The 12754-nt window shown below is 41.2% G+C and overlaps 1 protein-coding gene across 1 annotated transcript in view; it reads left to right on the top strand.

The window, feature by feature from the left end:
- LOC117970545 (glutamate receptor ionotropic, NMDA 3A-like) overlaps positions 1 to 12754 on the top strand; it is a 34640-nt gene that overhangs the window by 17747 nt on the left and 4139 nt on the right. Inside the window, exons 5-6 of the mRNA XM_058993810.1 lie at positions 1896 to 2011; positions 3201 to 3352. Coding sequence (XP_058849793.1) covers positions 1896 to 2011; positions 3201 to 3352 — 268 coding nt within the window. The remainder of the gene's footprint in view (positions 1 to 1895; positions 2012 to 3200; positions 3353 to 12754) is intronic.

Raw genomic sequence — 12754 nt, 5'->3', positions numbered from 1 at the left:
TCCGTAATATGCGCTAAATTTAAATTGAATGCGTAAAAATGCGCATAGCAATTTTGCTGCACAGCTTGTCTGCCTCCCATAAAACTTCCACGAACAACTACATCTCCCAGAATACAATGGCTTCAGTTAATAGGAAACTGTACACAAGAAAAACCAACCCAACAAACAGTATCCAATCTCTGGCTAGCCCTGTTGTCTTTGCAGCCAATCACAGTAAGAATAAGAAAAATTCGAAGCTACACAGGTTGAAGCATAAACACCCCAGTCCAGCTACAAATCCACCTGGAACCATCGTCAGAGGCAACTGCTAAAAAAAGGTGCCTATAATATTAAACAAACTGTTTTATAACTTATTACTGCATTTCCTTATTTTATTTATCTGTATGGCTTTACATTGAAGTTTTAACATGTTCAATGAATTTAAGAATTTAATGCTAAAATATAAGTAACGTAATTAATTTGCAGAGTCAGTGTGATACTTCGAAAAACATGCACTGAGCCGATAAAGAACCTTGTAGAACACACGCGTGGTTGTACGATAGTTCAAAGTAACATTGCAGTTATAATGGAAGGCTCCTTTTTAATGCCTACTCCATTACCATTAAAGACAGTACAGTATTACCAGTAAAGACAGTACAGTATTTATCGAGATTACTCATGACTTCATGGTAATGTTGCATTTTACCCCCTGAAAATACATTTTACTCTCTGTGTTAAAATTAGAGGGTAAGTTACTCCCAGATCCAAAACCTTATCTAGAGCGCTGACTGAAAGTATTGAAACTTTTGAAATCACATCTGTAACTGAGATGAATTTACCAGTGAGCAGGAGGATGATGGGACATGGGAAGCCATCTTGAGGCAGGGAATGCAATTTAAAAGTTTAAAAAAGTGGTCAAAATGTAAAAAAATTAAAACAGTACACACACCTTGCGTAAACAGTTGTAGCAACACATGGGAACATGTAACACAATAAAATAAAAAGGTCCTTATGTACCCTTTAAGGCTGCCACATTTAAACGTGTAAATGTATACATTTAGTTTACTAGTAATAAATGTTTAGAAAATCCATCAACTATAAATTAACATTAAGCAGCACACAACTTTGTATAATTTTATCCCTGGTGTGTTTTTGTATTACATTGCAATCACATACTGACTGAATGGCATTGTTGTTCAATATTAAACAAGCTAGCTTATTTTACTTAAAAGACTGTAAATAATTTTTTCTTTACATACTTGCGTGCCAGCAATCGTATATTGTGCTAGCGCTCGTAAGAAACTACAGTCCTCAATGCACCTGATCGGACTCAAATGAATGCTCAGAGAGTAAATTGCTTTGCTAGTTTATCATGATGCAGTGTCGACATTTTAAAATACAAAGTCCTCTCTAAGTGAAAGAGGAGATGGTATTTAGAAAAAAAGTTCAATTAAGAGTTGTTGTGTGTAAGAGGTGTGTGCTTTACGTTACTTAGCCATTTTCCTGACCAAGATGAATCACGTCGCAGGAAAATTTATTTTCTAAGCATATTCTTTCTTCTACTGTCTAGACACTCAACTTTTGGGAGCCCTTAACTGACTCTTTTTTTAATTTTGAGATTTATTTATTTATTTATTCATTAACCAAGAATAAACTCACTGAGACCGAAGCCTCATTTGCAATGACTAGTCTTGCATACCATTCACCTCTGGGGCCTCTAATATAGGTCCTAGGGGACAAAAACCAGAGATAACTTGCAAAGCCAAATTAATTGGACAAAACCCTGTGGGTCCTCAGCCAAGATCTGAAAGAACAAGAAACACAATTCTAAGAAACAAAACTAATACTTTTAAACTTGCCGTGACTGCTTTTCCTCCCTTAGTACTGTAATCCTAATGTGTACTAATTTCTTTTAGGGATGATCCACAGAAGCTAGATGCCTTTATCATGGACAAAGCGCTTTTGGATTATGAGGTGTCAATAGATGCTGACTGCAAACTACTAACAGTGGGGAAGCCATTTGCTATTGAAGGTATTTTTTTTAAAGAAATTGAATATATACACTTTAAATTGTGTTCTGTTAGGATTTTGTGAATTATTTTCATTTTTAAAGCAATGCAGTTGCAGTTTCACAATCTTTCTTCTTTCACTACAGTATGTTGGAATGTATTGACCATTTATATAAGATAATGTATTTAGCTACTTTTTTTTCAAGTAACTGAAGCAAATTAATTGATAAGACTCCTAACAACATCATGGTGATGGGTTTTTAATAATACCAATTTGTCTGAGGGAATTTTAGAGTGAATATTATTTGTACTACACCAGTGCAAGACTACAAGTTCAGTTCTCCACCAGCATGAATTCATAATGTCAGAACATTTTTGAAGAGAAAAACATACGGTTAGGGTTCATGCTTTTAATAATTGGTGCCGTGACTCCAATCTCATAGCTGATCGTTCAAGGCGGGCGAGTGTAATGAGAGTGTATTGGCGCTACAGATTTTGACCCCTGTCACTAAATTTAAATGAAACCTTTGGCACAGTGCATAGTGAATAACTGTCATTGGTTCGCGCCAGTTCGCGCCCAGCCTAAGCCCTGTTACACGGGTTACAGCTGAGTGCTATGAACCACATCTCCGAGCAGCATTCTGACTATTTGTCTTTTTTGAAATCTAAAAGACCATTTAAGATTATAGGATGCCAATATTGGTTACCAGATTTTTTTTTAAATACTAATGTATTGAGTTAGTGTATACCATACTACCACATGCTGTACATCCCAGTAAACATAATAGTATTTCACTTTATTTGTGTGACTAGGTCTATATTTCAGCATAATAAAAACATTATTATATTTAGGCCTATATTTCAATACTCAGGACTGTTTGTGTGACAGTTATTTATTTTTTTTATTTACATGTTACTGTGTTTTATACAGTCGCAATGTGACATATAGTAATAGGAACCAAGCTAGGTAGCTAATGCAGGGTTAGCTAATATATCATACATCGTACAGTCCACTATTATTTAGAAGAAGTTTATTGTAGTCAAGTTTTGGGTGTGTTTCCTTGCCACTGCCGGTATATCAACGACCCCCTGATAATTTCTACAACCTTTCTAAGAAGAAAAGTTAAACATTGGACTGTCACGTCAGAAATGTGTATTTCACTTTTAGTTTAAGGTTTTCTGCACTAACTGGACATCTTATCAACCCCTTAGGATATGGAATTGGCCTTCCACAGAACTCTCCGCTAACCTCAAATATTTCAGAGTATATCAGTCAGTTCAAATCTGATGGCTTCATGGACATGCTACATGACAAGTGGTATAAAGTTGTACCATGTGCCAAAAGAAGTTTTGCTGTGACAGAGGTAAGAACTTTTTTATTGTATACATTTTATTGTATATATACAGTATATATATATATATATATATATAGACTGACTATAGTAATTCACAGAGATAGTTTTCTCGTAATCCTACTCCGTGCTTCAAAGTACACAGTGTGTGTGATCATGATTTTATATTATTTTGTAATGTCAATTGGAACCATTACATCACTAGGGGTTTGTCCGAGTCTGAATACAAACAAGTATTCATAATCAGTATGGCCATTTTTTTCCCCCCCTGAGTACAGTTATTACACAAGTAATTTTGCTATGCAGAGAAAAAGTCTAGAGATAGAGAGCCAATCCAGGGGAGGAGGAGGAGGACGGACACAATCTGGAACAAGTGGAGCTAAGCATCATTGTGTGTTGTGTGAGTGAGGACGTCAGGCAGGTGGAATGTTCGGCTCAGAATCAAACTCTTTTTCAGAGATAACTAGTAAACAAATAATACAAAATAAATCTTGCAAATTTTCAATCTGGTCTAAAAGGTTTCCACAATGAACAGTAAATCACCACTCCATCACAGACATCCCATATAATTTCATAATAAATGCATGATTGCGCAACAGGAATTGAAATGACACATTAGAATTTCAAAGCGATAAAAAGCATTGTTAATCCTTGCCCTTGTCAGCAGCAAGGGGCGCAGATGACTCAAGCATATTTGAAATGAACAGATATCATAACTCTTAGAAGATCGTGGGATATCCTTACACTGGATTACACTTTAATCTTTTACCTTTATTTTGATGTCAAGAACGTTCTTGTCCGACTTGGGAAACAGGAGTGAGTCTTCTTCAAAGTGCACATGGTATATTTTTGGGGTTCACCCTTTCCACTTTGCAAGGGTTACAAAAATGTAAACATTTTCACATAACACAATCACAGCTTCTGCTTACTGGCAGCATACATTTTTGAGAGTTGCAGGAGAGCTTAGGGAGATGTAGAAACGGTGTGTCACATCTAAAACTATTGATGTAAGTAGAAATATTAGTTTGTTTAGCCAATAGTCATTTTCATGAAACTATGCATCTAAGTGTGTATAATATTCATTTCCAGCACTGTATTTGGTAACTGCATTTTTTACAGTATCCTGCTTACTCCCTCCTGTAGTACATTATTGAAAAAAAAAATATATTATTCAGTAAGCAAAAAAGGTGTGTCTTTCATATACTGTTTAGGCTATCATGTGCAGCTCCTGATTACTTGCAGAATAGAGTGTTGAGGATGCTGGGATGCATGTAGAAGAGATGTACTGCTTCTAAAATTATTGATTTAGCCCTGCAGATTAATTTATTCAGCTGTATGTTATTATTATTATTTGTTTATTTAGCAGACACCTTTATTCAAGGCGACTTACAGAGACTAGGGTGTGTGAGCTATGCATCAGCTGCGGAGTTACTTACAACTACGTCTACGGAGCACAAGGAGGTTAAGTGACTTGCTTAGGGTCACACAATGATTCAGTGGCTGAGGTGGGATTTGAACTGAGGACCTCCTGGTTACAAGCCCTTTTCTTTAACCACTGGACCACACAGCCTCCTGTCAATTTCGTATCTTACAATGTGCATCTATGTGTGTATAATACATATGTTGTTTGATCACTGCTTTATTTACAGTAACTTGCTTAATACCTCCTACTGTACATCATTGAAATGAAATATGATTTTATTCTGCAAGTTTAAAAAAAAAAAATAGACTAGGCTACCACTATTGTGCAGCCCCTGTTGGCTTGTAGAATCAATGCAAGAGAGACAATAGGCAATTTGGAGTTAATTTCCCCCCTTTAATTTGACTTTGAAAATTTGATAACAGCGCTATTTGGATTGACATTCTTTTTATTATTTTTGAAGGGATGGAGCCTGTTATGAAGATTCAGGGCGTGAAATTATTTAAGACCATCCCCTAAATTTGACCCAAGGAGTATGGGAGTCTCAAATTACCTGGGAAATCCAACCCCAATACTTTAAAAGTTAAAATAAATGACAAAGGTGTATCAATAACAATATATAAGAACACTGGTAAAGTAAAGCAGTTTATGTAATACAGAATAGTTAGCTGAATAAAGGAGTGATTCAGTTCTGCAGTACACAAAGTTACAGAATGGCATCAATCAAAGAAAATAATCAAAGGGTTAAATCAATGAATGAATCAGAAATCGATTAATTTACCATAGACTGGAGTACTCTAAGATGTTAATGTTATATGAACCTGTCCATAATAAGAACCAGTTTCTCAGCAGTTGGTTGATGATTAGGTCATTGTGGCAAAGTGCCCCGCCCCTGTGTGCATTTGTGTGATCTGTGTGGTATGTTGCGTGCGTGTGTGTGTTAATGTTGGTGTATAGATTGGTACACGGGATATAAACGGGTCTGTGTTTCACGTATATTTAAAGTGTAGATTTGTATTTAGGCACGAGGAGAGCACAAATCACTTCACGTGCTGGTTAAATGTAATATGTGAGCACGGGGTTGCACAGAATTAATTCACGTGCTGGGATTCAAGTGAATAATTAATTAGTAATTGAATCCCAGCACAATAGTATATATAGACGCACATTTCTGGCACTCAGGGTTGGTGTTCGGTGAGTGGAGAACGAGTGTGGAGAAGGAGAAAGTAAATAGTAAGAAAGTAAGAACGTAAATAACTGTCTCACTCACCGTGTTTCGTTTGTCTGTCTGTGCACTGTCTGTTTACTGTCTAGTCCGTTTTGTTTACCTGTTTATTTTGGCGCAAGTGCCGTGTCCTGTGTTTTTGGTTGTGTTTAAAACCTTTTATTTTCTGTTTATTAAATGCTGAGCGCAATCACGCGCTCAGCTTAAACCAAACTCCACATCTCTGTCGTTTGTGTTCCTGTCTTCTGGTCTGACGTCACCCACTCAGCCATTCTTGTGACACGTGGTGTCAGAACCGGGACAACAGCGCCTCCAGGGCTCAGGCCAGAGCGGGAACCGCAGTTGTTTTTTTTTGTGGAAAAGTAAATTAAAAAAAAAAAAAAAAAAAAAAAAATGGAAGGCTGGAACTGGAGAGACGGCTGCAGTGAGCTGGAGGATCTCCTCGGCAGGTTGGAGGACCAAGGTTGGTGCCTTGCCTGCGGGGTGTATGGGCACACGGTGGCTGTCTGCCCCTTCCAGGAAGAGGAGGAGGAACCAGCCCAAAGGAGGAAGGTGAGCAGAAGGAGGCAGAGAGGGGGAAAAATGAGGAGGAAGCAGAGGGAGCCAAGGTGGTGCACCATGTGCATTGCATATGGGCATGAGGACGAGGACTGCCCAGAGCAGGAGCCAGGGGAGGAGGAGCCCGAACGTCCTGCGCCTGAGTGGGAGGAGCCCGAACGTCCTGCGCCTGAGTGGGAGGAGCCCGAACGTCCTGCGCCTGAGTGGGAGGAGCCCGAACGTCCACAGCCCGAGTGGGAGGAGCCCGAACGTCCACAGCCCGAGTGGGAGGAGCCCGAACGTCCACAGCCCGAGTGGGAGGAGCCCGAACGTCCACAGCCCGAGTGGGAGGAGCCCGAACGTCCACAGCCCGAGTGGGAGGAGCCCGAACGTCCACCGCCCGAGTGGGAGGAGCCCGAGCGTCCACCGCCCGAGTGGGAGGAGCCCGAGCGTCCACGTCCCAAGAGGGAGGAGTCGGTGCGTCCACGTCCCAAGAGGGAGGAGTCGGTGCGTCCACGGCCCGAGAGGGAGGAGTCGGTGCGTCCACGGCCCGAGAGGGAGGAGTCGGTGCGTCCACGGCCCGAGAGGGAGGAGTCGGTGCGTCCTGTGTCCGGAGGGGAGGAGCTGAAGGCCCAAACCCCTATTTTTTTTTGGGAGGGACAAGGGCGTGAAGCTCAGGCTCCACAGCAGCCGCTGTTTTTGCTGCTGAAGGGAGCCCAGCGGAGACGCCCGCCACCAGCCCTACCCCCGCTGTCGGAGGAGCCGGCAGCGCCACCAGCCCTACCCCCGCTGTCGGAGGAGCCGGCAGCGCCTCCACCATCTCCAGGAGCAGAGGAGCTGGAGCTGCCTCTGCCTCCACCACCTCCAGGAGCAGAGGAGCAGGAGCTGCCTCTGCCTCCACCACCTCCAGGAGCAGAGGAGCAGGAGCTGCCTCTGCCTCCACCACCTCCAGGAGCAGAGGAGCAGGAGCTGCCTCTGCCTCCACCACCACCAGGAGCAGAGGAGCTGGAGCTGCCTCTGCCTCCACCACCGCCAGGAGCAGAGGAGCTGGAGCTGCCTCTGCCTCCACCACCACCAGGAGCAGAGGAGCTGGAGCTGCCTCTGCCTCCACCACCACCAGGAGCAGAGGAGCTGGAGCTGCCTCTGCCTCCACCACCGCCAGGAGCAGAGGAGCTGGAGCTGCCTCTGCCTCCACCACCGCCAGGAGCAGAGGAGCTGGAGCTACCTCTGCCTCCACCACCGCCAGGAGCAGAGGAGCTGGAGCTGCCTCTGCCTCCGCCCGGAGCAGAGGAGCAGGAGCTGCCTCTGCTGCCCGTACCTCCGCAGGGAGTACGGTGGCCGGAGCCCCAGAAAGGGGAGCTGCCGGCCACGAAGAAGGGGGAGGAGGTCTGGAGACCACTTTCCCCAGCAGCAGTTTCGCTGCAGGAGTTCTTGTGGCCGGAGCCCCACAGGAGGGAGCTGCCGGCTACGAAGAAGGGGGAGGTCGGGGGACCACCTGCCCCCGCAGCTTTTTCGCTGCAGGACAGGACCAGCATGTTGTCAGCCGTGCCACTACCGGCAGGGGTGCTGACAGCATTGCCAGCCAAGGGCCCACTGAAGCCTCCCTTCCCAGCCCGAGACTTTGTTCTGGACTGCTGGGTTTTTAAGGGGGGAGGTGGCCGTTGAGGCCATGTGTGCTGCGCACAAGGGGGGGTATATGTGGCAAAGTGCCCCGCCCCTGTGTGCATTTGTGTGATCTGTGTGGTATGTTGCGTGCGTGTGTGTGTTAATGTTGGTGTATAGATTGGTACACGGGATATAAACGGGTCTGTGTTTCACGTATATTTAAAGTGTAGATTTGTATTTAGGCACGAGGAGAGCACAAATCACTTCACGTGCTGGTTAAATGTAATATGTGAGCACAGGGTTGCACAGAATTAATTCACGTGCTGGGATTCAAGTGAATAATTAATTAGTAATTGAATCCCAGCACAATAGTATATATAGACGCACATTTCTGGCACTCAGGGTTGGTGTTCGGTGAGTGGAGAACGAGTGTGGAGAAGGAGAAAGTAAATAGTAAGAAAGTAAGAACGTAAATAACTGTCTCACTCACCGTGTTTCGTTTGTCTGTCTGTGCACTGTCTGTTTACTGTCTAGTCCGTTTTGTTTACCTGTTTATTTTGGCGCAAGTGCCGTGTCCTGTGTTTTTGGTTGTGTTTAAAACCTTTTATTTTCTGTTTATTAAATGCTGAGCGCAATCACGCGCTCAGCTTAAACCAAACTCCACATCTCTGTCGTTTGTGTTCCTGTCTTCTGGTCTGACGTCACCCACTCAGCCATTCTTGTGACAGTCATTTAACAGTGGAGCAAGGAGGAGTGGTGAGCTTGTCAGTGCATCTCTGCATCTTTGCTTTTTCCAACTGCAATCACCAGAAGGAGTCTGTGAGATTGTTATTGTATTCAAGGTCACAGGATAGTGGTTTGAACACAAAGCAACAGGTGCTCTAAGACAGGACAGAAGTGATGAAACTCAAAAAGCAGAGAAAGTTTTCTTGGTTCCAGTCCAGTTTTACCTGTCCACTTTAAGGCTTGACATCAGCGCACTCCACTTTGTTAATGGAGGGTCCTTACTTTTTATACCCCATGGGTGGGGTCTCAAAGGTAACTGTATTGTCCAATAAAGTTACTGGTTTCCATATGATAATTTACACAGTGACTGCAACACTTAATATTCATGACGCTGAACTTTATAGTTGAAAAGAATATCCAAGAAGTTTCTTACAAATCCAATGTTTGTCAAAGCATGATCCCATGTTTTAGATAAAGCGGCTCCAGTTTTCAACACCACCTCTAAGACAACCAATCACCAAGCACTCATTTGTCCTCGGACTATACACTGTGATTTGTTTACATGTGTGATACATCATTACACACACACACACACAAACATTTGTTGCAGAAAATGGTTGCAGGGTAGAATAAGACCAAGGGCAATCTGAAATGTCTTTTAAGCAATACTCCCCAAACCAATTTATATGCTGTTAACTCTAAGCCAAACATATCAGAGAAAAGGGGAATTCCAAGATACGCACAGTTCAAAGAACAAAACTAAAACGTTTTGGGATTCTCAGATTCACCTGTAATAATATCTAATTATTACAGAGGGAAGGAGATACCTCTTCCCACAGAGAGTGGGGAGGTGTGACAAGCTGGCTCGTGTGGTGATGTCAGACCAGGAAGAGAATGGACATAGCATGTTTATTGTAAATGAACAAAACAAACGAACGCCTCTTATCTTCCATCACAATTTAAATTCTCAAACGACTCGCTCCAAATTATACATCTGCACAAGTGCTAGTCTATAATAATGACTGAACTATGATTGCAAGTATTTATTTAAAGTATTTTTTGTATAGATCTCCCAATTTAAAAAGTGTCGTTGTATGTTTGCTTTATAATGAGTTTTTATTTCATATTTGCAGTTTTATTTCGTTTTATATGTTGCATTAAGTTTTATTTCGTGCTAGTTCGTATTTGCAAAAAACACTGGGTTCTATTTATATTGAACTATTTACAATATTTACAAAAATACCGGGTTTTGTGGCTTCGGGTGAGAGATAGCCTGGCACTATTAATTTCCAATCAGTCAGACGGGTCATGCAAGATAAAAAATGGCCCTTCTTCAGTTCTGGTCACACGGGCCCCTTGGCTAGCAGTCCTGGTTACAAAAAACACCAAAGTTTAATCATTAATTAAATGGCTGGGTTCTCTCCCTTCTCTCTCTCACTCCCCACGAGAATCTAACCCCCTCCCAGCTAACACAGCTCCAGGCTCCCTTACCCATTAATCCAGCAACCGCCAATCTCTAGCAAATTGGTCCATTGCTTAATTTGATGGAGTGAAACCGGGAGCACCTGTGTAGCTGCCCTAACCCAGATGTAAAAAAAGACTGGAAATTGCAAATTTGCTCATCGGCGCTTTCCTATCACGGCAGCACTACAAGTTAATTGTATCATCCTAGTTGCAAGTAAGCTGATTTTTCTTTTTATTCATTTTATAGGTTCTAGTACACACACACACACACGCACATTTTACAGTGATAGGTATTTCAAACTGTATCTGTTTTTTTGGAGTTGTGTGTATCCTAAATTTGATTACTTCCAGATGCCATCTTTGACAAAGTCACTTGTTGCTGTAAGCTAAAAAACAAAACAATTACACCTATAAGGGGGTAAAACAACATTACACACACTAATTTATATTTCCAATACCAAATAAGTGCCACCCATAATAAATAATAAGTGTGGGAGTGTATCAAACAAGTGCTATTTTGTGAATGATATCATAGGCTTGTCCTTTGTGGGTTAAACAGCAGTGGTAGATTCTGATCTCCATGAAGTATATTCAGTACAATTCAAGAGGGCTGTATTAGCAAGTATTTGGAGATTTCTCAAAAGTAGAAGTGTAAAAATACATTGGTTTAGGTGTGTTATGCATGCTAAAAACTGTATATCCCTACAACTTTGGAGTACTAGGTATGGTTTTCTCTATGTGCACTGTGTTATGTATTCACTGGCCTGGACATGGGAGGTCCTTCATACTTGTGGAAATCCTTCACAATACAGTTGGCTGGGAATTATTTTAATTATTTTATAAAATGGGTATTTTAAATACTCTATCCTGATTGATCAAAAGGGGTCACATGGAGATGTTGATATTACAGCATATGACCAACTTCTTTTCAAAAAGGGGCAAATCACTGGTAGATATCCATACACCGCTAGAATTTTGGGAAAAAAAAGAAAACCGGTAAACATATTGGAATTTATCACAATAAACACAACTGAGGAAATTTATGTAAGTAAATGTTGAACTTTTGGGAAACCGAAGTGTATATGAGATATTATATGAGTCTGAATTGGACATCAATTGTTCATTAAAGTAGTGAAAAAAAGCAAAAGTATTCAAATCAATTCAAAACTCTAAAAAGAAAGCAGACAAGCGTTGACAACAGAACTGGCAGAAGGCACAGGTGTCGTTGTCCAAAGCACCTTTGACCATTGTTCCATAGTCCAATTTCTGTGTTCTTGTGCATATTTTAGCCTTTTAGACTTGTTCCCCTTTCTTAACAGAGGTATTCTTACTGCAAAACATCCTTTAAGTCCTGATTTCAAGGGTGACCTTCATACTGTTGATTTGATGGACAATGACACCTGTGCCTTCTGCCAGTTCTGTTACCAATTCAACGCTTGTCTTCTTTCTATTCCTTTAGGATATTTTCTTCAAGTATTGCTCATCCTTGTTGGACAGCTTTTTAGGTCTTCCAGTCCTGGGTTTGTCAATTACAGATGATGTTTCTCTGTACTTGTTGATTATGCTTTGGATGCCACACCTTGAAAATTGAATGATGCGAGCTATTTCACTCAGTGTTTTTCGTTCTTTATGCAAGTCAAGGTTGTTATAATAGTAGAAAACACTAGTGGAGGCTTTGAGTAAATTGCTAATGCTCATAATGCATCAGAGTAGAAAAACATGTAAGACTTTTGCACAGGTGTGTGTATGTATTTATATATATTATTTATTAAAACACAATATAATAAATATTCAAATAAGTCATTGTAATTATAAACTGCAGTTTGCTTTATATTTGGGTTAAAGAATGAAAAAAGCAAATTTTGACTGATCGATCTACAGAAGATAAAAAAAAAACATGAAATATCTTGCCTAGTTGGATGAGATGACAAAAATCACATTTTATATAAAATCACTGTCTATACCTCTGTTTTTGTTTTTGAAAACTACCTAATGGTGTTTTGGTTCTGCAATCTCCCAACGAACCCTGTCTTTTAAATTCAGAAATGTGCGCATGCGCAGTCAATGTGATATCTACTTTTTCTACAGCCTACCAATTTCCTGTGACACCGGGATTACCCCTAAAAACAAGTTGTGGATGCAATTGAGGTGAATTGTCTTGTGCCATAAAAAGAACTGTGAACACTGCAACCATTCTTTAAATAAACGCAGCTGTGGCTTTTCCCTTCAGTCTATAGGTTGATCAAATCAACCCAAGCTCCAGATCTGCCTTTATACAAGTTTAGCATGTTGAATGTGCACATGCTTACTTATGCTTTACCTTGCTTTCACTACACTTCGTTTTTACGCTTTGCTAGGCCTTTACTATGGGTAACTTTTAAAAAGGTTGTTAGAATGCCCTTAAGTCGTGTTTCCCTTTGCCATTAGGGTCTATTAT

This window comes from Acipenser ruthenus, chromosome 2, assembly GCF_902713425.1.
Source record: "Acipenser ruthenus chromosome 2, fAciRut3.2 maternal haplotype, whole genome shotgun sequence".
In the NCBI taxonomy this organism is placed as follows: Eukaryota; Metazoa; Chordata; class Actinopteri; order Acipenseriformes; family Acipenseridae; genus Acipenser; species Acipenser ruthenus.
The sequence above is the reverse complement of the archived record's forward strand: the minus strand, read 5'-3'. Positions and strand labels throughout refer to the sequence as shown.